The sequence below is a fragment of the Puntigrus tetrazona genome, chromosome 7 (assembly GCF_018831695.1).
Source record: "Puntigrus tetrazona isolate hp1 chromosome 7, ASM1883169v1, whole genome shotgun sequence".
Taxonomy (NCBI): Eukaryota; Metazoa; Chordata; class Actinopteri; order Cypriniformes; family Cyprinidae; genus Puntigrus; species Puntigrus tetrazona.
Genome location: NC_056705.1, coordinates 40,501,151 through 40,525,445, shown reverse-complemented (window position 1 = coordinate 40,525,445; position 24,295 = coordinate 40,501,151). Strand labels below are relative to the sequence as shown.

At 37.9% G+C, this 24,295-nt stretch overlaps 1 protein-coding gene across 3 annotated transcripts; it reads right to left on the bottom strand.

The window, feature by feature from the left end:
* Positions 1-272: 272 nt before the first annotated feature.
* LOC122349161 lies at positions 273-23,999 on the bottom strand. Of its 3 annotated transcripts, XM_043245104.1 has the most exons (13): positions 23,882-23,999; positions 23,274-23,588; positions 11,545-11,850; positions 11,361-11,453; positions 10,476-10,802; positions 10,060-10,365; positions 3,848-4,156; positions 3,417-3,737; positions 3,183-3,209; positions 2,092-2,166; positions 1,516-1,577; positions 875-940; positions 273-727 (listed from the first exon to the last, which is right to left on the bottom strand). In XM_043245104.1, exons 1-13 carry the CDS (start codon positions 23,940-23,942, stop codon positions 617-619), a joined length of 2,379 nt encoding a protein of 792 aa, XP_043101039.1. In that variant the 5' UTR covers positions 23,943-23,999; the 3' UTR covers positions 273-616. The 3 variants fall into 3 exon arrangements, with proteins under 3 accessions (XP_043101039.1, XP_043101037.1, XP_043101038.1); XM_043245102.1 differs by lacking the exon at positions 3,848-4,156 and having other exon boundaries at positions 3,417-3,431; XM_043245103.1 differs by lacking the exons at positions 3,848-4,156; positions 23,274-23,588; positions 23,882-23,999 and adding exons at positions 11,961-12,287; positions 12,905-13,678 and having other exon boundaries at positions 3,417-3,431.
* Positions 24,000-24,295: the final 296 nt, after the last annotated feature.

Here is a 24,295-nt window from a genome sequence, read left to right as displayed (position 1 = left end):
GAAATATCGATATCATGGAAAATATGTTTACACTGTAAATACACGTATGTTTAAGATCATATTAATTTACGAGCTCAAGTAAAAGTATCTGCTCAAGCAGTTCGAACATCTAATTATTATTTCTTACATTAACATCAAGTGTCTTTGACTGTTTTCTCGATCGTCTGCAGTAAACACTCAAGAAACCTGAGGATTTAATGAGAATGAGCTAAGAATGAAAAGTTGAGAAACACAGATCCACGAATCATCCTGAATTAACACCCAGAGACTAGTTTATCAATAAAACAGACAACAATTTATTTCTTTAATGTTTTTGAGACATTCTCTCATTCAGTCCATCGACTGGAGGTCTAAGAGATGGGTTTTGGATTTGGAAGCACTTGAAGGTGAGTAGCTATAAGTGAATAATGTTTTTAATGTACTGGTGAACTATACTTTTATTAAAGCAGAAGGCATTGCTTACAATCTTCATCTTCAAGTATATGCACAACATCAGAAAGATCAGACTACTGCAGTACTTCCTACAAAAACCTCTACAAATGATTCAGAACGCAGCGGCCTTCATAGAGAGACTCAAAACATAACTAAACGACTGACTGTAAGATTAACAGCAGGCTTATTTGTGATGGTTCTTGTTCACAGAGGCGTACAGTTGACTGCAGTCCTCCTGAGGTCCAGCGGTTGATTTTCCGATGGTAGAATAAGTCACTTTATCATCCTCGGGAACCTGTTTGAGCAGATTGGAAAGAAGTCGACAATGCTGATGAAAAGTTCAACCCACAATTAATACAGCATGCTGTAAATGTTTAATAGTGTAGGAATGAAACGGATTAGCGTCATCTGACACAGAGCGACAGAGAAGTGTTTTACTGGCCTTGTTCTTTCTGGCGTGGGTTGTAGAGTGTGTGACGTCAACGTAAGTCACTTCATCTTTATCCTCCTAAACAGAAGTCAGTGATAATATAAGAAACCAAGCTTTAAAGACACGTCCATCCCTATAAACCGGCCTGATTACAGATGCATTTAAGTAAAATACGTCTCTACAGTGTTTGAATCCAGAACAGCTGATGATCAGACTGATTTATGTGACCACAAGGATTTTCTACTTTCTGGCTTTTCCAGCTTGTAGTCCCTCAAACGATGCAGCTTCACAGATGGCGAGTAGACGGCAGAATCAATTACGAAAACTCAGTTATGGAGACTCTAAATGACAATACCGTTGTTGTTCACGGGTCCTTGAAATCCTTGGAAATTTGCAAATCTGAAATTCAATCTTCAAGGCTCCGGAAGGTTTTTTGAAAAACATACTGGTCCTTGAAAGTGCTTGAATTTATTTCAGTTTCCGGGGAAAAGATGCACAAAACTACCACAATGGTACTTCAGTGCTACACACACACACACACCATTAAATATCGTGAAAATAGGCTGTAATGTGATGCCTGGAAAAAAGCAGGTTTTAAGATATTTGGCTCACTAAAGATTAGAAATTGAAGATGAATCGTATCGTTCACTTACATCAGTGCTGGGAGTAATACGAGTAGAGCGGCCGACTGAATCGCTGGTTTCATTCTTCTTACCTGTGAACAAACGGTGGATCTCAATTACGTGCAAACATCTGGGCCCTGCTGAGGACCCTGGCTCCCGCAGACAGGACTCATATACTCGCACTTGTCTGATGCCGTTTAGTTTATAGTCACATTGGTTTAATCCATTTCACACAGTTTAACAAATATAATCATGTACATGCATCATGTTCTTAGAGCTGTATGCTGTTTTATAAAACACTGGAATACAAATATTATCCGCCACAGTTCTTATGATATTTTATGACACGTTTGAATATTTTATTAGACAAAGAGTCCAGACTAAGTCCAGAAAAGACAGACGTGAGACGTATCACACCACAGATACTCAGACAAGCGATTACAGTCAGAATAATAGAGAGTCATGTATTAAATACTAAATAATAACTTCTGATTTTCAATTTTCAATTTCCAGGTTCGGTCACACATGCATGCCATGCCAACCCGTATCTTAATTTCTCCTACGTTTGGAGTGTTTTTCTGTTCTTAGAAAACCCTAAAAACTCACCAGCTCTTTTTTTACAGATTACCCAGAAAATAACAGCAAGAGGAAGAAGAGCAGCAGCAACACCGATCCCAATCACTGAGGAAGAGAGAGACGCATCACACAGCATCTTAACCTTTCACTAAAAACACTGACAGACAGATAAAATGGTAGATGGCATTTAAGAATGTAATTATGAATATTTATCATATTTACGATACATTTTACTGTGGGTTGCTTCCAGCTGTGAGCTATTGCTAACACTTTATACACGTGCTTTACATTGTGAATAAAGTTATGTCAATTACAATAAAATACAAAAATAAATGTGCTTTTGCACTCTTTAATTTGTAGTACCATAATGAATATCATATATATATATATATAAATAAATATATATATATATATCATATGATATTTATATATATATATGTATATGTGTGTGTGTGTGTGTGTGTGTGTGTGTGTGTGTATATACAATATCATATGAACTATATTTTCCTCTTTGAAATTTTCAGCGTGAACATGAATATTTAAATGCATGTTGAAAAACATCAGAACAATTTAATACAAATTATTCATGAAATCAGTTTTAAAAACAACATTTTATTGCTGTTTTTATTTTAAACGTGAAGAATGACGGATGACAGTTTCTTTTTTTGGTGAAGTATAGGTGCAATTTCATTCAATATAACATGATTTTATTGATGCATTTTTTAATTGAAGTAAAATGAATGTCTTAAAATATTTAATGTTAATCTTATTTATTTGGGTCTTTTTCTAAACTTTAGCCATAGGCTGCTTGTAGATACTGAATGCAAACACAGTTTTAGCAATTTTAGCATATTTCATTTTAAAATAAATAACAAAAAGGTTTCCTAAATGACCGTGAAAATTGTCACAATGAGAACCGCATTTAGAGTTTCTTTTACAAAGTTACAAATTAGCTTTTCACATGAACATTATTTTAAAAGTTAATGTATTGTATCTGATGTTACACAACCATAAAGTGATGCATAGAAAAGAGAATTAAAACTAAATGTTCAGTATTATTTTCATGCTGATTCTAGTAAAACACTGAACTGTAGAGAAGAGAACGATGTACTTACACATACCTAGTTTTATGGAGAATGGTGTCCTATCTGTTGATGTAAACGATGCAATGGAGGATGGATTAAAAATTTAATACAAACGATTTTATTTCAATGCATTAAAACAACATCAAGACACTAAAGACGGTGTCTTTGTTTCAGTTGGAGCTCTAAAGGATGAACGTTCAGTTACATCATAGACTACGATCATGTTTATATTTCTGATAATTATTTGTTGATATAAATAATCCTGAATACCTGAATCCTGAGTTCCTGAATACTTGACGGTATACGAGACTGAGGTCTTCAGCTGATCTCTCTGTTTAAGCTCACATCTCCACTCTCTGTTGTGATCTTCATTCAGGAGTGTTGTACTCAGAGAGACACTGAGACACTGTCCTGAGGAGAATGAGATCTGAAATCTGGAGTCTGTCAGATTCATACCAGTCTCATCCACCCAGATCAGATGAAGTCCTTCACGAATCAAAGTATCACAAGAGACTGGATCATAATATAACTGACAGAAGAGAGTCAGAGATCTGCCTGATCTGATCTCAGACTGTGAGGATGATGAAGAGACTGAAACAGAAAATCAGACAGAGATTATTAAACTGATTCCAGTCTTTTCAGGGACAACAATATTACTATTTAATTCAACATATAATCATAATATTAACAGAAACCCTGACCATGAAGAACATGCAGATAAACACGTGCATCAGTTCCTTCTTGTACTCCATTCACAAATTGTCTGCAGGTGTAAGATCCAGGATCTTCTTTTGTGATGTTCTTGATGTTCAGAGAGCAGTCAGAGCCCAGACTCAGTCTCTCATGTATCTTTGTGTCATTCCTCTTTATCCCTAAATTAATCAGTTCAACTGAATCTCTGTCATAGATCCATGTAGTTGATGTACAGTTAGAAAGAGCATTATTACAGGGCAGACGGACATCTTCACCAGAACCGAAGAACACATGAGTATCATCCACTTCACTGGTACCTGCAAAAAAGTGTTTTAATCTTAAACGCATACTGTCTTTAATACTCAAGCTGTAATATTAATCTTCACATCATGCAGATCTTTTACAGTGTATTTATTACAGATGTCTTTACCTGTGAGAAGCACACAGAGAAGGATCAGTCCCAGCAGACACATCTCACACTCATCAGAGCTTTTCTGTTTCTGTCCGTCTTTCTCTTCATTCTGTTACAGCTCTTCCTTTAAACATCTTCAGCTCATCCTGTGGTTAACATCTGATGAACGATTGAGCTTTGAGCTGCAGTTCACATACACTAGATGTGTGAACAAGTAACTAAATATATGTTGTACATACTGTAGCAGTGTTTTTTAACCCTTTAATGCCCTATCTGGGTCTAAAGTGTCCCAACCGAGTGTATGTTTTATATATCTTTGCAATAAATGAATTGTGGATCATCACATATTCTTTCTTAATGTTTGAATAGAATCTGTTTTTGTATGAATACTTCTCTAAGGTCCAACATGGGTCTAAAATGACCTGTATTCACTTCCTGCGTTATTTCAGCCTAAATGCTCATTGGGAAAAATGTGTTTTGTTTTTTTATCATTCCAGGTATTCATTAAATATCTTTTTGATTTCCCCCAATTTTTCCTTTCTTCACTTTATTAAAAAAAACACAGTTTTTGTATTTCTACATCAATTTGACACGCGGATGAAAAATGACCCATACAGAAACCTTTGATTTGTTTTTTCAGTAGGAACATATTTACTACAGAAAACTATTCTGACACACACTTCCCAAATCAGGCTGCTTTTGTATAATTGTCACATTTAGTCTTACTTTATAATTTACCTTTAATTCTGTTGTCAATTCTAAACATGTCTGACAGGCTACTGTTAACAAGCTTGTTGCATGACAATATAATGACAATATAGTGACAATATAACGTTTACACATGGATCATCTGCTTGCTGTGCACTCTTTATTTAGTGTTAGTATGAATCCAGACCTTATAGATTAACAGCTTAAATGTTAACAGCTTAAAACTGAGAAAACCAATAGACTGAGTAAAATGGTTTTACTGGGCACAGATGTAGAAAAAAAAACATTATAGAGGCAATGGGATAAAAAAAAACAAAACCCCACAGATATGCATTCGATGGAAGAAGAAGAGGATCTGCTGTTCAGTGTCTGTTCTTGTGACGCATGCAAGCACTGAGATGGAAATTTAAGATGGTGCTGTAGCTGTGTGATTTAATTTAGTTAGTTTTAGTTCTGTCACATTCAGTAGAGTTACACTACAGGCGGTCCAGTGTCAGTGATATCGGTTATCAGCGCGTGACAAAACGGCAAATAAACACATTTAGTGCTAAATAAAGTGTCTAAATAACTGCTTAAAAATATATATGTTTTCAATAAAGGGTTTTCATAGTGTGTGCATTAAAAGGTTAATTCTATCTTCTAATAATTTAAGTGACCACTGAAAGTCATGACTATTGAAACTAGAGAAGAAACAACAACAAAAAACTAAAATGACATTAAAATGACTAGCTAAAGTAGTAATGTATTTTTGTTTCTCCAAACATAGCAGGAATAACTCGTCTTTATGCTCTGGTGTTTTCAGTGAGGCGCGTGAGCTCAGTTTTGAGGTTAGGAACATTTTATTGCTGAGTTTGACCACACTGCTTCAGACCACAGGGACCTGTGATCTTCTCCAAACCCTGTTTAGACTCACATTCAGTTCCTCTTCTTCTATAGGTGAGAAAATGTTCTTCTCATTTTGCGCCACAATGCTGATTTGTCTTATTTTTTGCTAAAAAAAAGTTCTCGTCTCAGCAACTTAAACAACAATTACTGTCCTTGAGATCATACGCTTTTCTCCTTATGTGTAAAAACTCACCACATTATTGATTATGTATTTTTATGAATGTAACGGATAAATTAGTCCAACATGTGGGCAACATTACAACTTACAAGACTAAGATATCCAGAAAATAGAGATAAGTGGCTGAATATACTCTAGCCCTCAAAACTAGAAAAACTTCAAGAACCATAGCTCAAGCTATATCATTAGCTTTCTATATACATGAATATTGACACTCTGCAAACATTACCAGTCATTACCATATGATAAAAAGAGAGTGTGGGAAAAAAATGTCAGTATATGTAAATAAGTAAGCAAATATATACAAATAAAATATTTTTTTGGGGAGGGCATTGGAAAAGAAATTGAATAAAATAATCTGTTTCTGAAAAAAGAAAGAGAGAAAGAAAGAAAGAAAATGTGTTAAAAGTAAAATATTTTACATGCAGCAGCAGGAATAATTGTGTGAACCTGATCATATTTTAACAATTACACAACAGATTTAAATAATAACACAAACAATCATACTTTCACATTTTTATTGAACATACCAAATAGAATTACCAGCTCAGGGTGGAGAAAACAAGTTAGCTCCTGAATTTAGAGATTCTTTAGAAAAAAACACCACGTTTTCTGTAGCTGCTATAAGACATCTTATAAGACTCATCTCTCATTACAGATCAGTTTCAATAAGTTATGTCACAGCTCCTCAGATGGATTAATCAGGACTTTTCCAGCCATTCTTTAGCTGATTTACTGTATACCTGTGTGCTTTGAGGCATGATCAATCTTCTTGTTCAGTGTTTTCTGATAGTAGACAAATGAAGAAGTTTCAGTGGTTTTCATGACATTGATGCATTTTTAACATATGATAAAATTACGATTTCCAGTTGTGTAAATAAGCATTTGTGTTTATTAAAAGTACACATGTTGCTGTTTGTAATCAATATCTAATGTCATGTCATATTTAAAGTCTTTAGGGCACTGAAAAAATTATACTGAATACAGTCCAAATGCATACAATATCCATACACACAAAAATAAACCTTGCCTAATATCTGTAAACAGTATATTAGTCTTATATTGTAGGTATTTCTATTTCCTCTTGGAAGCTGGGGTCCTTCCTCCCTACAAAATAAATAAATACAAAATAACTCACTGAATTTTGCATTTCATTACATACATGTCAATACATACATTTCAAATTAGAGGTCAGATCAGTGTGAATCCTCAGGTTCAGTTCAAAACTCACCTGCTCTTCTCTCACAGATGATCTGAAGCAGAAGAACCGAAGGAGCAGTAAACAAGGCGACCTCAACAATAATCAAAATCACTACAAGAGAGAGATAACACAGAGAAAGAAGAGAATCGATCGGACAATATGCATTACTTTGTAGATTAAACCAAGAATCTAAAAAATAAATATAAAGTAGATATAAAGTTATCAGCATAAATGAACTGCAGTCTGTCAGGGTGGAGAGTGGAGCTGAGTGGTGAGAACTTCCTGCTCAAGTGGGTGTTTTCTATCACCGCTCAAAGTCTCTCAGTTCTGCTCCCCTACAATTTTAACACTTGCTCAAATTTAAAATTCCTCTGCATGCCTAAGACTTGCTGTTTTCAATTGGAGCCTTATGGCTGGGACACATCAGCTGCGTGGCATATGTGGAGCTGCGAGTGTCTCGCTCTGCTCCCAGTAGGCTTTCTTCTCGAGGGAAGGAGCCTTTACTAGCTTTCCCCACATTGCTAGTCTTGCTGCTGGATCGCAGAGGGATCTGATAGATGAGAATGAGATGGCAGATAATCCCTATCTCTTTCGTTTCTTTCAAGAGTCCTCAATTGCCCCGGTATAAGAAGTAAGGCAATGCCATGGGTTGAACAGATACTCGAGAGCTTTCTGTCAACCACCTTTGCACAGTTTGGGCCATGAGTACTCGGTAGCGGGTCATGCTGGTATGTGTCACTGCAAGACATGTCAAAGGTGTGCCAGACAGACCTGCTGAAAGAGCTGGATCATGTGCCTTCAGTCTGTTCAGCGAACATAATGCTAAGACTATGACTGTTGGCAGACAGATTGGGACACGTGTGCAATGGTGGCATTCCATTGTTCTTCACCACTTGCCAGCACAGGAGGCTGCTGGGCGGAGCAGCCCTCAACAAGCACCAACTCCTCAAATCAGGAGGCTCATAAGAAGAGCCCTCTTGTGGTGCACTTATGGCTAAGAGGTCTCAGTCTAAGAAGTCCCGGCAGTTTGTGGCACAGGACTTCTGAGGGCAGGTCCCTGTGAGGTAGAGCAGCATCCACCACAGTCTTCGGTGCTGGTCTCTCCCTAGTGCCCTTGGCGCTGCACCCAACCTCGTCTGCCAAAAAATATAAGGTTGTGAAGCGCCACCATCGAAGGGGTCTTATCAGCATTCAGCTCAGGCTCTTCCTGGCAGCGAGCTATTGCCTCTAATAACACCAGAGGCCAGCCTCGAAAGGCTGGTTCCCCATGTAAACCATTTAATTGTGTGGAAACTACTGCCAAATGTGTCTCAATGAGTCCTGCAGTCTGTAGAGAGAGGTTATCGGATGCAGTTCAAGTTTTCTCCGCCACATTTCAGCGGGTTCATGAGGTTCCTAAGGTTTGCTTTTGGGGGCAAAGTGTACCAATATCAGGTTCTTCCCTTCTGCCATGTCATGAGTGACTGCTCAGCCCGCAGTTGAAGGCACAGGTGAACTCTGGGTGGATTTGTGCATGCCCTAGACTGTGCATCAGAGAAGAACTGTACTCCGACTATATTTTGCACGCTGCCCTGGTCTGAATAATAAGAAGATTCATATTAGATAGTTGTAAGAGGCCCTCTTGTGGACAGAGACAGCAGCTTGAAAGAATTTATGAGCCTAGAAGATTGTGAATAAAACCTCTGAAATGAGAATCATTCATATACAAACCTCGGATTAGAGTTTTTGGAGATGTAACTGGAGTGTTGAGTGTTGCTGTAGGTGATGCTATAGAGAATAAATGTATAGTTTTAGATTGTTGAAATACATAGATAATATTTCACTGTGAAAACATTGTTACAATGACTGTGCCTTATTATCTCTAGCAGCTCTGAACAGCAAAAACAAACTCAAAACAAACTAAATTAAATTAAAAGTCTGTGAGAGCAACAACCACTGTAAACCGCTGCAGTGAGAGACTGATGGTGTGTGTCAGTGATCTGGAGCTGCTTTGGTTTGATCTGATTTATTCTCAGAGTTTGAGCTTCTCACTGGAATCAATGTTGAATCCATCAACAAAAAGTAACTAATTACAAATACTTTCATTACAGTACTTACATGTATACATTTTTGTACTTTCTTGAGTATAATTAAATTGTTGTACTTTTACTTGAGTAAATTAAAATTAAAGTATTCACCATTGCTACATTTTTTAGTATACAAAAAGAAAACAAAGATAAATCACTATATAACATTAATCATGTACAACACAATATGTGTTAAGGGCACTAAACTTTGGCATTTTGAAGACCGGGACAGTCTAGTGCATACACTTTCTGTCACATGCATGCATTCTCAAGAGGCCAAGACCACAAGTGTGGGTTTTTGGACAAAGTCTTAATATCATACCATCATACTTAATCACTTGGCATATAGTTTGTGTACATTTATCACCAGTACAGTTATTTATGCATATATTATATATCAGTGAAACACTGATAAACCTTCAGCTGGTCATGAATCAGTTACATTAATAATCATTATGCCATATCATTATATCAGTGATTCTTCTGAAATTAATTGAAGAAATGTAGTTTCTTACCTGAATACATGTCAGTTTATCTGAGGTCTTCAGTGAACAGTAAACATTCATCTTAACAGCTGATTATGTACCTGATTGTGTAGGAGCTGTAGTTGATGTAGATCTGGAGAGTGGAGACAGTGTCTTTGTTTTGGATGGAGCTGTAGTTGATGTAGATCTAGAGACTGGAGACAGTGTCTTTGAACGTTCAGTTACATCATAGACTACGATCATGTTTATATTTCTGATAATTATTTGTTGATATAAATAATGTACCTGAATACTTGACGGTATACGAGACTGAGGTCTTCAGCTGATCTCTCTGTTTAAGCTCACATCTCCACTCTCTGTTGTGATCTTCATTCAGGAGTGTTGTACTCAGAGAGACACTGAGACACTGTCCTGAGGAGAATGAGATCTGAAATCTGGAGTCTGTCAGATTCATACCAGTCTCATCCACCCAGATCAGATGAAGTCCTTCACGAATCAAAGTATCACAAGAGACTGGATCATAATATAACTGACAGAAGAGAGTCAGAGATCTGCCTGATCTGATCTCAGACTGTGAGGATGATGAAGAGACTGAAACAGAAAATCAGACAGAGATTATTAAACTGATTCCAGTCTTTTCAGAGACAACAATATTACTATTTAATTCAACATATAATCATAATATTCACAGAAACCCTGACCATGAAGAACATGCAGATAAACACGTGCATCAGTTCCTTTTTGTACTCCATTCAAATATTGTCTGCAGGTGTAAGATCTAGGATCTTCTTTTGTGATGTTCTTGATGTTCAGAGAGCAGTCAGAGCCCAGACTCAGTCTCTCATGTATCTCTGTGTATTTCCTCTTTATCCCTAAAGTAATCAGTTCAACTGAATCTCTGTTATACTGTTCAACTGAATCTCTGTTATAGATCCATGTAGTTGATGTACAGTTAGAAAGAACATTATTACAGGGCAGACGGACATCTTCACCAGAACCGAAGAACACATCTTCTGCTCTGTTCATGCCTGAAACACAACACATAAGAGTGACAGAAGTAGGTGAGTCTTATGTTAAAAAGAACAACAACAAATAATATGAATAATAATAACAACAGTACATTTTTTAGTATACAAAAGAAAACAAAGATAAATCACTATATAACATTAATCATGTACAACACAATGTGTGTTAAGGGCACTAAACTTTGGCATTTTGAAGACCCGGGACAGTCTAGTGCATACACTTTCTGTCACATGCATGCATTCTCAAGAGGCCAAGACCACAAGTGTGGGTTTTTGGACAAAGTCTTAATATCATACCATCATACTTAATCACTTGGCATATAGTTTGTGTACATTTATCACCAGTACAGTTATTTATGCATATATTATATATCAGTGAAACACTGATAAACCTTCAGCTGGTCATGAATCAGTTACATTAATAATCATTATGCCATATCATTATATCAGTGATTCTTCTGAAATTAATTGAAGAAATGTAGTTTCTTACCTGAATACATGTCAGTTTATCTGAGGTCTTCAGTGAACAGTAAACATTCATCTTAACAGCTGATTATGTACCTGATTGTGTAGGAGCTGTAGTTGATGTAGATCTGGAGAGTGGAGATGGTGTCTTTGTTTTGGATGGAGCTGTAGTTGATGTAGATCTAGAGACTGGAGACAGTGTCTTTGAACGTTCAGTTACATCATAGACTACGATCATGTTTATATTTCTGATAATTATTTGTTGATATAAATAATGTACCTGAATACTTGATGGTATACGAGACTGAGGTCTTCAGCTGATCTCTCTGTTTAAGCTCGCATCTCCACTCTCTGTTGTGATCTTCATTCAGGAGTGTTGTACTCAGAGAGACACTGAGACACTGTCCTGAGGAGAATGAGATCTGAAATCTGGAGTCTGTCAGATTCATACCAGTCTCATCCACCCAGATCAGATGAAGTCCTTCACGAATCAAAGTATCACAAGAGACTGGATCATAATATAACTGACAGAGGAGAGTCAGAGATCTGCCTGATCTGATCTCAGACTGTGAGGATGATGAAGAGACTGAAACAGAAAATCAGACAGAGATTATTAAACTGATTCCAGTCTTTTCAGGGACAACAATATTACTATTTAATTCAACATATAATCATAATATTCACAGAAACCCTGACCGTGGAGAACATGCAGATAAACACGTGCATCCTTTCCTTCTTGTACTCCATTCACATATTGTCTACAGGTGTAAGATCCACAATCTTCTTTTGTGATGTTCTTGATGTTCAGAGAGCAGTCAGAGCCCAGACTCAGTCTCTCATGTATCTCTGTGTATTTCCTCTTTATCCCTAAAGTAATCAGTTCAACTGAATCTCTGTTATACTGTTCAACTGAATCTCTGTTATAGATCCATGTAGTTGATGTACAGTTAGAAAGAACATTATTACAGGGCAGACGGACATCTTCACCAGAACCGAAGAACACATCTTCTGCTCTGTTCATGCCTGAAACACAACACATAAGAGTGACAGAAGTAGCTGAGTCTTATGTTAAAAAGAACAACAACAAAAAATATATAATAATAACAACAACACGGTGGATACAGTAAATATAACAAGATAACAAGGAACTAAATAAGATACATGTATGACTAATGTGTAACCATTGAAACAAGCAATAGAGACAAATAATTGAAGATTCAAAAAAAGTATAGACAATGACTGCATTTAAAATGGCATAATTCTATATTAAAAAATAAAACAGCAGTCATAAAAGAGTAGGCAAAAAAACCTGTACGGCTTTTAAGGCACATGACGGGACAGTAAATGTAGTATGTATGGACTGAATACATATAAAGAAGTAACATTTTAAGCAGTGATAAAGTTTTTTTTTTTTTTTGCAAAATTTAGTACTTAGGGAGTATTTGATGTGACATTTGAATGAAAGATACACTAAGATAAACATCAGAGTAGTCTGGAATAAAACAGGCTCAAAACTAGCTCTCTGTCAAACTATGTGCAGTGTTAATGAATATAGAGGTATTTTAAAAAATATATTGATATATTTAATTGACACACATTGTACAGACTTTATATTTTTTGTAGATCATAGATGTCTTTACCTGTGAGAAGCACACAGAGAAGGATCAGTCCCAGCAGACACATCTCACACTCATCAGACCTTTTCTGTTTCTGTCCGTCTTTCTCTTGATTCTGTTACAGCTCTTCCTTTAAACATCTTCAGCTCATGGGTGTTAACTTCCTCTGATCTCTGAAATGTCTGATCTACATTTCACTATCAGTTCTTGATGGAGAACTATTGAATTATTTATTTTATTTATTTTTGCATTTTTTATACTCAGTATTAACTAGTTGCCAGATATCTAAAAAGAGCTTCTGGTTGTCTAGCCTAGGTGTCCTCACACCACAATGGCTTGAGATCATTTTTATTTGAGCAAGTCTTCTAATCAAATTTTATTAAGTAAATCAAAAGTACCACTTTAGAATACAGTTGCATCATTAATGAATAACTACACAAGGACACATGATAACACAACATTAGTACTCTACTACTACTATTCCTAACTAACAAGAATCTCTGATTAATGAATCAAGTAATAGTACTTAATAAAATGTGGTAGTTCACTATTAGCTAATTAGTAACTATTTTTTTTATATCTCCCTGAGAACTACTGTATTCTATATACTCTGGTTTTTAATTAACTTTGCTAGATTGAGATCCATACTAGTGGGTTACCATGATCTTCACTTTAGAATACGGATCCAAATAACTAGTAGTTTTTTCAGAAGGATGTAGTAACACTTGAGTCATTACTGTCCAAAACCTTACATACATCTCAAACGCTTACAATGATGACAAGGATTTTGTAATACTTCAGTCATTACTATTGAGTTATCATTGCTTTATTTTTGGAAGTAATTATTATTATGCACAATTCACATAAATGATGAACCTGTATACAATAGTTCTCAGGAGTTCTCCAGGATATATGAAAATAAATAGTAGTTTTTGATTAGCTACTTGTAAACTACCTGTATCAACTGATTGCGTTTACTAAATTGTTAATTAGAGTTTCTTGTTAGGTAATTGTAGTTACTACAGTGTTACTAGTGCATTAGTCAATTGTTCCTGTGTAGTTATTCATTAATGACAGAACAGTATTCTAAAGTATTACCAAATAAATAAGAATAAGTGCTTAAATGTACTGTACATGTAATTTCACTTGGACCATAATGATTGGAGATACACAAACACATGAGCAGTTATAGAAATAAATATTGAAGATAAAATCAAGTTTATATTAACCTATTTTAATCTTGCCTGTATGCTATTTTAAAGCTATAATCTTTTCATTACAGACAAACAAAAGGCGACATCCATACTATTTCTGTTTTCAAAATAGGCACAATATGACTTCAGTTGCATTTGTACCTGATATTTTATTTGGATGAGGAAAATGAGGTGATGCGTACGTTACACAGTGATTAACACTCTCATGTAGTGTACGTTACATTCATAAATTGAAGCCAGAGGACGCTGTCATGTGAAAATCCAAAACAGACTCATAGAAATAATAACTCATGACGTGCAGGAAATCTGTAATATAAAAAAATGCATCCAAATATGGCTGTAGCTAAGCAGGCTAAAAAGTAAAACATGTTTTGACTGATGAAACATGACTTGTGGTTTAACCCACAGAGAACAGTCTGTTTAGTCTTCTCACAGATGCATGTTTCTCTTCTTCTTCTTGAAGTGGTTTCCTCCAACAAACTAAATATTGCCTACATTTTTATATAGTTGCTAAAAACATGTATCGATGATGCTATTTTAATAGATGGGAAATTTTACCATATTCTTCATTGGGCACAAAGAGGCCAAACAAATAATTTTATAATTCCATGCAAGTATCTGTGGAGCACACAGTGGAAAAGAAAAGACAAAGCTTGCCATTTCAAGATTTTACTGTCCTTGGATGAACCCCAAATTAAAAGACCACATGAAGAAACTGGACATCAGCCTTCACCTACACCTGTTGACCTCACAATAACTAAAAAAAAGCAGCCCACACCATCACTTCCATCCTCCCCAATGGCACCAGTACTTTCTCCTTGTGTCTACCTCAACTCTTCCTCTTCTCAACTGGATTTATCTATGCCAGTTTCCTCTCCTGTATCCCAGAGTTCAGTTTTACCAGATGCCAAGGATACAGGACATAGCTGTAAGTTTTGTCTGAATTCTAATATTTGTCAGGTTGTGTTTAGGACACCCGACAAGAAGGACTGTTGCAACATCTGATGGGAGATCAAGACTCACAGCATTGGATTGATGAGCCTGTTTATGTGTGGCAAGTATAGGAGCCCGGCCAGGAGAACTCTTGCCAATGTCTGACTCAAGATCAAGACTTGCTGCTTCAGATAGGTGGTCCTCGCTGGACAAGTAGGGAGCAATTGAAAACCGGACTGGGAGAGCTCACGGCGTCCGATGGTAGATCAAGACTCATTAAACAGAAGGGCCCTTCCATGTGGGGAAAAAGATGGCTGTTAGTATGTAGACTGATTGTTCGGTGGAGTTGTCTATCTGAGGGGCTCTCTAGAGATCAAGACTTGCTGTGTCAGACGAGTAAGTGTTACTGACAATTTGAGGTGGAAATGGTCAAATGTCCTGATTGGGAAACTGTCGCTAATGTCAGACAGGAGATTAAGACTCACTGTGATTTATGGGTAAGTTTCCAATCTAGGACTTATATAGAATAATCATACTTGGCCGGGAGACTCCATGAAATTGCTTGAAGAATCTCATCAAGTGAGGTGTTGAGTAGAGGTTTTGATGGATGATTTATGGCAATATTAGTCGGTTATTGTTCCGCCTCTGGATCCAGCAAGCTGAATTTCTGAAACAGAAAGAAAGAGAAAGAGACAGAGAATCAGCAATTTGATTTTCCGCACCTGGAACTTGTTTGTAGAAATATCTGAAATATTGAATTACTGAAATAAATGAACTTTTACATGACATTTTAATTTATTGAGATGTACCTGTAATGATGTACTTTGTTTTTGCATCTGAATTCTTCAAATGTATAACACTATCACTGTAATTTCATTCTCTTCACACACGTACCGAACAATAAGACTTCAATGTAATTACTTTTATGATGTAGCTAAAAAGCCTGAAAAATCATTTTGACAACACCCAATTTTTTTATAGATTTTTATTATTGCTATTTCTTCCATGAACAGAAGCATTAAAGTACCATAAACATTAAATTATCAAATTATTTCCTAGATATCATCTCATCTGTTTCTTCAAAACATAACTCTCAGCTCTCAACTGCGTTACTCACAAATGCCGCAAACACAGAAATACTTTAAAAAGGGATGTGAAACGTTGCAAAATATTTACAATGACAACCTCACAGCCACAGTCTGCACACTAACAGAAGTGGTTTTGCGCAAACTCCACTTGGAGCAAACACGATCAACAGGTTTCTGTATGATGTCTACTAAATCCACACAAGAACAGTTCACTGTAAATATACATTTAACATAGACGGCCTCATGTTTTACACTTTGACAAATCAAATCCGATACTGAAAGCAGCTGCTCAAGTGGTTCACCAAATGATCTTCTCTTATTCCAATAAACACTTAAATCGTCAAATAACTATTTTTGTTTTTATAATCAGTGCAAGCTAAAAGCTAATTAGTCTGCAGTAATCACTCAAACAGAGGATTTAGAGAATGATATTAAAAGCACAGAGGTTGATGCATCACCCAGAAACAATAATAAAGGCACTAACATTGATTTCAACAAGCAGACAGCTACTTTGAAATAAACATACCAAATCGATATTTTTAAATATTTGTTCAAATGTGGGAGACAGCATTTATAGTGGGACTGACTGAGACCAAAGAGTCAATAATATAAGGTTCACATTCCTCTATGATTGATATTGGGGGGGTCTTTGTTTAATCAATGACTGTTTGTGAACCAGAACCATCACAAATAAGTCAAACACAACTTGAATGCAGTCATCTTGTGGTCCATCTGATTTCTCATTTGATAGAAGAGTAAGTCACTTTATCATCATCATCATCATTGGCCTGCACAAACAAACAAGATGCAAGTGTTATCCCACAAATATTACAACGTGGTGTTAGAGCCTAACTCAAGAAGACCTGCATCTAAGAATAAAACTATATGTAATATGTATAAACGATTATGTTAAAAGTAGCTGGGTGACTTTAGTGGGCATTGACAGGAGAAAGGGGATGTGTTTTACTCACCTCATCCTTTCTGGCTTGGATTTTACAATGTGTGGCAACCTCAGTATAAGTTACATCATCTTTCTGCATCTAAATGTTAACAAAAACGTGGTGAAGTTTGTTGTAATTGCATCAGTCCGTTACATTATTTTTAGTGTTAAACGTGACATTTAAACAAGAAACAGTGCAAATGTGAGCCTGGGGCACAAAAGCAGTCTTCAGTAGCACAGGTATATTTGAAACAATAGATAAAAATACATTGTATGGGTCAAAATTATTATTTTTTCTCTTAGGGCAAAAAAAATAAAGGTCATGTTAAATGAAGGTATTTTGTATGTTTCCTACAGTAAATACATGAAAATGTAATTTTTGATTAGTAATATGCATTGCTAAGAATTACATTTGGACATCTTTCATCAGGACATTTTCTCAATATTTAATTTTTTTTTTTTGCACTCTCAGATTCCAGATTCACAAATAGTTGTATCTCTGCCAAATATGGTCTTATCTTTACAAACCATACATCAGTGGAAATCTTTAATCAGCTGTCATATGATGTTTCAAAAAGGTGCTCCTTTGTGGCTGGTTTTGTGCTCCGGGGTCACAAATAATCCTAACTTTTCATTCAGCTGATGTATTTATCCAACCTGACTAATGAGTACACATATAACTGAGACAGTCTGCCCTGAAGCAGTGATTATACACAAAATAATATCTAATGTATCAACCTCATGGGTCGTCAACATTATAATACTTACCACAGAGTTAACAGTCCCTTTACGGTGATCTGAAAAATAATGGGAATATTTTTTAATGGGAATATTTTTGAAAAATTCTAATATATATCTTCTGACTAGCCAAACATTTCATCACAACACATATAGTATTCAACATCGCATCTAAATACATTTCTGTGCTAAAACTAAAACTGATGTCCCTACGATGTGTGCTATATTAAAATACAACTTAAATAGGAAAGCACACTTTATCTACTTTTTATGTACCTCTCAGTAATATACTTTAAAGTATACTTATGACATTAAATGTCTAAATATATTTGAGCTAAAACTGTGCTCCTAGAATGTGTTAGAGCGCTAGTACACATCTTCTTTAAAGAATTTCCCCCCAATCACAACTGAAGAACAATCCTGAAGAAGAAGAATCCACATTTAATCTAACACCATCTCAAAACTATAACGTTAATAAGTTATAAATAGGTTATAATGACTGTCAAGCTTTTGAGGTTTTTTTTATTTATCAAAATGTCTTTTACTTATTTTTATTCTTATTTATGTAAAAATATAAATAATAAAATATAACGTAAAGTTCACTTAGGAGTATACTTGCAGTATAAAACTACTAAACTAGTAGTTTACTAAAACTATACTTTAAAGTGTACTAAAATGCTACTACAGGTATTTAATTAGTAAACTATTGGTATACTGATAGTTAATTTAGTATAGTGGCAGTACCTTGATGTAAACTAGTACTCAGAGTAGCTATACTTAAAGGTGTACCTTTATAAAATTTATTCCCAAGGAGTATTAAAATATAATGCTTACAAGCATGCTACTAGTACACTGATACTTGTATTCTTACTACAAAAAGTATACTTAAAATATACTTGAACTTGTACACTTAATAAAGTAATGGGGTATGGGGTAGCTATCTGTAAGTCCTTTAAGTCATATATAATGAAACGCTTGTCTGTCACAATGCTGGTAAACTCACCAGCTCTTTTTTTACGAATCACCCAAAGAATAACAGCAATGATCAGAAGAGCCAAAACAGCAGCGACACCGATCCCAACCGCTACAGAAGAGACACAACAGCAGAACGGCCTTTAAAATCAGATATACTCGCAGATAAATAAAACAATAAGTAACATGATTGTCCCAGAGACTTGACATTTCATTGTTGTTTTATGACGTCAATAGTATTTTTAGAGTTTATGTTTGTTGTGGCTGGGGCCGGCATGCGAGCAGCCGGGCTCAGCCCGAAACAGCGACATGGGGCTATCTTCCCATGGGCCCACCACCTGCAGGAGGGACCGTAAGGGGCCGGTGCCTTGTGGTTTGGGTAGCAGTCGAAGGCGGGGACCTCGACAACCCAACCAATGGACTCAGAATCTAGTTCTAGGGACATGGAACGTCACCTCTCTTGGGGGGAAGGAGCCTGAGTTGTTGCGGGAGGTCGAGAGATACTGGCTAGATATAGTCGGGCTAACCTCCACGCACTGCTTGGGCTCTGGAACCCATCTCCTCGAAAGGGGCTGGACTCTTCACTACTCTGGTGTTGCCCGCAGTGAGAGGCGGCAGGCTGGTGTGGGCTTGCTCATAGCTCCCCAGCTTAGCCGCCATGTGTTGGAGTTTAACCCGGTGGACAAGAGGGTCGCCTCCCTGCGACTTCGGGTTGGGGGGAGGACTCTCACTGTCATTTGTGCCTACGGGCCGAATGGCAGTGTAGAGTACCCGGCCTTCTTGGAGTCCTTGGGAGGGATGCTGGAAAGTGGGAAGAGGCCAGACAGACTTGGGAGGCCCAAACGCACTGTGAGGGTCTGTTGGGAACGTTTGGCAGAGACCCCTGTCAGGGAGATCTTCAACTCCCGCCTCCGGCAGAGCTTTGACCGGATCCCGAGGGAGGCTGGAGACATTGAGTCTGAGTGGACTATGTTCTCTACCTCTTTGGTCGACGCAGCCGTCCGGAGCTGTGGCTGTAAAGTCTCCGGTGCATGTCGTGGCGGCAATCCCCGAACCCGATGGTGGACATCGGAAGTAAGGGATGCCGTCAAGCTGAATAAGGAGTCCTATCGGGCCTGGTTGGCTCATGGGACTCCTGAGGCAGCTGACAGGCAAAAACTCGGGTCTGGGAGGAGTTCGGGGAGGCCATGGAAAATGATTATTGCACGGCCTCAAAGAGGTTCTGGCAAACCGTCAGACGCCTCAGAAAAGGGAAGCAGTGCCCTGCCAACTCCATATACAGTGCTGGTGGGAACCTGCTAACCTCGACTGGGGATATTGTCGGGCGGTGGAAGGAATACTTTGAGGACCTCCTCAATCCCGCCAACTCGTCTTCCACTGAGGGAGCAGAGGCCGGGGAACTGGGGGGGGACTCGACCATCACCCTGGCTGAGGTCACTGAGGTTGTTGAGAAGCTCCTCGGTGGCAAGGCACCAGGTGTGGACGAGATCCGCCCGGAGTACCTCAGGTCTCTGGATGTTGTAGGGCTGTCTTGGCTGACACGCCTCTGCAGCATCGCGTGGACGCGGGGGAAAGTGCCTCTGGACTGGCAGACTAGTGCCTCTGGACTGGCAGACTGGTGGTTCCTCTTTTTAAGAAGGGGGACCGGAGGGTGTGCTCCAACTATAGGGGGATCACACTTCTCAGCCTCCCTGGGAAAGTCTATGCCAGGGTACTGGAGAGGAGAATCCGTCCGATAGTTGAACCTCAGCTTCAAGAGGAACAACGCGGGTTTCGTCCTGGACGTGGAACACTGGACCAGCTCTATACCCTCTTCAGGATGCTGGAGGATTCCTGGGAGTTTGCCCAACCAGTCCACATGTGTTTTGTGGATTTGGAGAAGGCATTCGACCGGGTTCCTCGTAGTGTCCTGTGGGGGGTGCTCTGGGAATATGGGGTAAGGGGCCGATCCCTGTATGATCAGAGCAGGAGCTTGGTTCGCATTTCCGGCATTAAGTCAGACCGGTCCTGTTCATTATTTTTATGGACAGGATTTCTAGGCGCAGCCGGGGGCCGGAGGGGGTCTGGTTTGGTGACCACAGAATAGCTTCTCTGCTTTTTGCTGATGATGTTGTTCTGTTGGCTGCATCTGGCCAAGACCTACAGTGTGCGCTGGGGCGGTTTGCAGCTGAGTGTGAAGCGGCTGGGATGAGAATCAGCACCTCTAAGTCTGAGGCCATGGTTCTCAGTCGGACAAGGGTGGCTTGCCCCCTTCAGGGTGGTGGGGAGTTCCTGCCTCAGGTGGAGGAGTTTAAGTATCTTGGGGTCTTGTTCACGAGTGAGGGAAGGATGGAACGAGAGATCGACAGACGGATCGGTGCAGCTTCTGCAGTAATGCAGTCGCTGTACTGGTCTGATTTACCAGTCGATCTTCGTTCCTACTCTCACCTATGGTAATGAGCTTTGGGTCATGACTGAAAGGACGAGATCCCGGATACAAGCGGCCGAAATGAGTTTCCTCTGTAGGGTGGCTGGGCGCTCCCTTAGAGATAGGGTGAGGAGTTCAGTCACTTGGGAGGAGCTCGGAGTAGACCCCCTGCTCCTCCACATCGAGAGAGGCCAGCTGAGGTGGCTCGGGCATCTGTTCCGGATGCCTCTCGGACGCCTCCCAAGGGAGGTGTTCCGGGCATGTCCCACCGGGAGGTGGCCCCGGGGAAGACCTAGGACACGCTGGAGGGACTATGTCTCTCGGCTGGCCTGGGAGCGCCTCGGTGTTCCCCCAGAAGAGCTGGAGGAAGTGTTTGGGGAGAGGGGAGTCTGGGCGTCCCTGCTTAGACTGTTGCGCCCGCGACCCGGCCCCGGATAAGCGAAGAAGAAGATAAGAAGAAGAAAAAGAAGAAGAAGAAGATGTTTGGAGGGAATGCCTAGAGTATTAGTTCAGATTCACTAAATTCAAAAATGATCGTTTACTGCATAAACATTACAAACATTTCTTTCACAGTCCTGAATATAATTTATTTCAGCTGCTAGTTAGGAGCATCTCCATATCACTCTCTAATGTAAAATTATTGTTAATAAGTGAATAGTGAATAAGGTTCGGGGTCGTCTGTTTATCTGTGAAAAAGATTTTAGCTCAGATGCACCACATTTTATGAAATACATAAGCTTTTGAATATAATAAAAATACATCTTAGTCCTATTTAACTATATCTTTTCTTAGCTTTGATTGATGTTTAGCCAAAAAATTGTCTCAGATAGTCTGGTCCATAACAGGAACTGTTAAAAGCCTCTTGTAGAAATGGATGATGGTTTATTAGCAGAAACAAATTTTACATCCAGGACCTGGATCGTGTTTGTTACAAATGATCTGCTTAATTTTAATAATTAATGATGCATTCTATTTACAAACGTGATCAAATCTGAGTTTTTTTGCAGAAGCAGAATAAACTGCAGTGAGAGACTGGTGTGTGTCAGTGATCATGTACCTCGTTCTGGAGGAGCTGGAGGAGTTTGATCTGATTTCTTTTCAGAGTTCCAGCTACTGCTTGCAATCAGTGTTGAATCCATCAGACCTGTGGAAGATGAATCTTAGCATTAATATCATATTTTCTACTTAAACATTACATCACGCGACATACAAATTCTCTCAAATTATCTCCATTGTAGAGATTGTAGTGTAGTAAAAGTTTCCCAAAGAAAAAATCTCTGAAGTACAGACGTGTTTTAAATTTTACTTTTGTAAAGTAAAAGTATTTTACTATTGTCCACTTCTTATGAGAGTAAAAGCCCACAGATCCAGCTGGTCATGAATCAGTGACATTAACGATCATTTTGCCATATCTCTGTATCAGTGATTCTTCTGAAATTAATTGAGGAAATGTAGTTTCTTACCTGAATACATGTCAGTGTATCTGAGGTCTTCAGTGAACAGTAAACATTCATCTTAACAGCTGATTATGTACCTGATTGTGTAGGAGCTATAGTCGATGCAGATCTAGAGACTAGAGATGGTGTCTTTGTTTCGGGTGAAGCTGTAAAAGATTCATTCAGATACATCATAACTACGATCATTTTTATATTACTGATAATTATTTGTTGATATAAATAATGTACCTGAATACTTGACGGTATACGAGACTGAGGTCTTCAGCTGATCTCTCTGTTTAAGCTCACATCTCCACTCTCTGTTGTGATCTTCATTCAGGAGTGTTGTACTCAGAGAGACACTGAGACACTGTCCTGAGGAGAATGAGATCTGAAATCTGGAGTCTGTCAGATTCATACCAGTCTCATCCACCCAGATCAGATGAAGTCCTTCACTAATTAAAGTATCACAAAAGACTGGATCATAATGTAACTGACAGAAGAGAGTCAGAGATCTGCCTGATCTGATCTCAGACTGTGAGGATGATGAAGAGACTGAAACAAAAAATCAGACAGAGATTATTAAACTGATTCCAGTCTTTTCAGGGACAACAATATTACTATTTAATTCAACATATAATCAAAATATTAACAGAAACCCTGACCATGAAGAACATGCAGATAAACACGTGCATCAGTTCCTTCTTGTACTCCATTCACATATTGTCTGCAGGTGTAAGATCTAGAATCATCTTTTGTGATGTTCTTGATGTTCAGAGAGCAGTCAGAGCCCAGACTCAGTCTCTCATGTATCTTTGTGTCATTCCTCTTTATTCCTGAAGTAATCAGTTCAACTGTCCCTGAATCTCTGTCATAGATCCATGTAGTTGATGTACAGTTAGAAAGAGCATTATTACAGGGCAGACAGGCATCTTCACCAGAACCGAAGAACACATGAGTATCATCCATTTCACTGGTACCTACAGATTAAAACATAATTATATTTACTCTAACATAATTATAAAACTTTAATTCTAGCTTCTTGATTCCAGCCAAAATATCACAAGTTCTTAAATCGAGAAGAATTTTCTATAGAATTAAAAATGATTAATAAAAAAAAGTCAAAGTGTGACAAATGTGTGACAAACACCTTAATTTGTATATTTCAAAGTCCGAACAGATTCAGTTGCCAGAGTGATTAATCAAATCATTTATGAAATAGCTCACATTACACAGATATTGTATACAGTAAATATTAAACAGATGTCTTTACCTGTGAGAAGCACACAGAGAAGGATCAGTCCCAGCAGACACATCTCACACTCATCAGACATTTTCTGTTTCTGTCCGTCTTTCTCTTCATTCTGTTACAGCTCTTCCTTTAAACATCTTCAGCTCATGGGTGTTAACTTCCTCTGACCTCTGAAATGTCTGATCTAGGTTTCACTCACACTATACTGATGAGAAAAAAAATTATCTATACTGTAGCAGTTATGTTGGTTCCGAATCTAATTTAGTAAAAACTAAATAAATGTACACAGCAACTGAAAGTGGAAAACTGAGCATTGGTTTAAAATGTTGCAAATATTAAATACAAAAACTAAAATAAGAGTTGTTTCTCCAAAAGTAAAATGTAATAGAAAATATATTATTATTAGTATTATTAGTATTATTACTACTACTATAA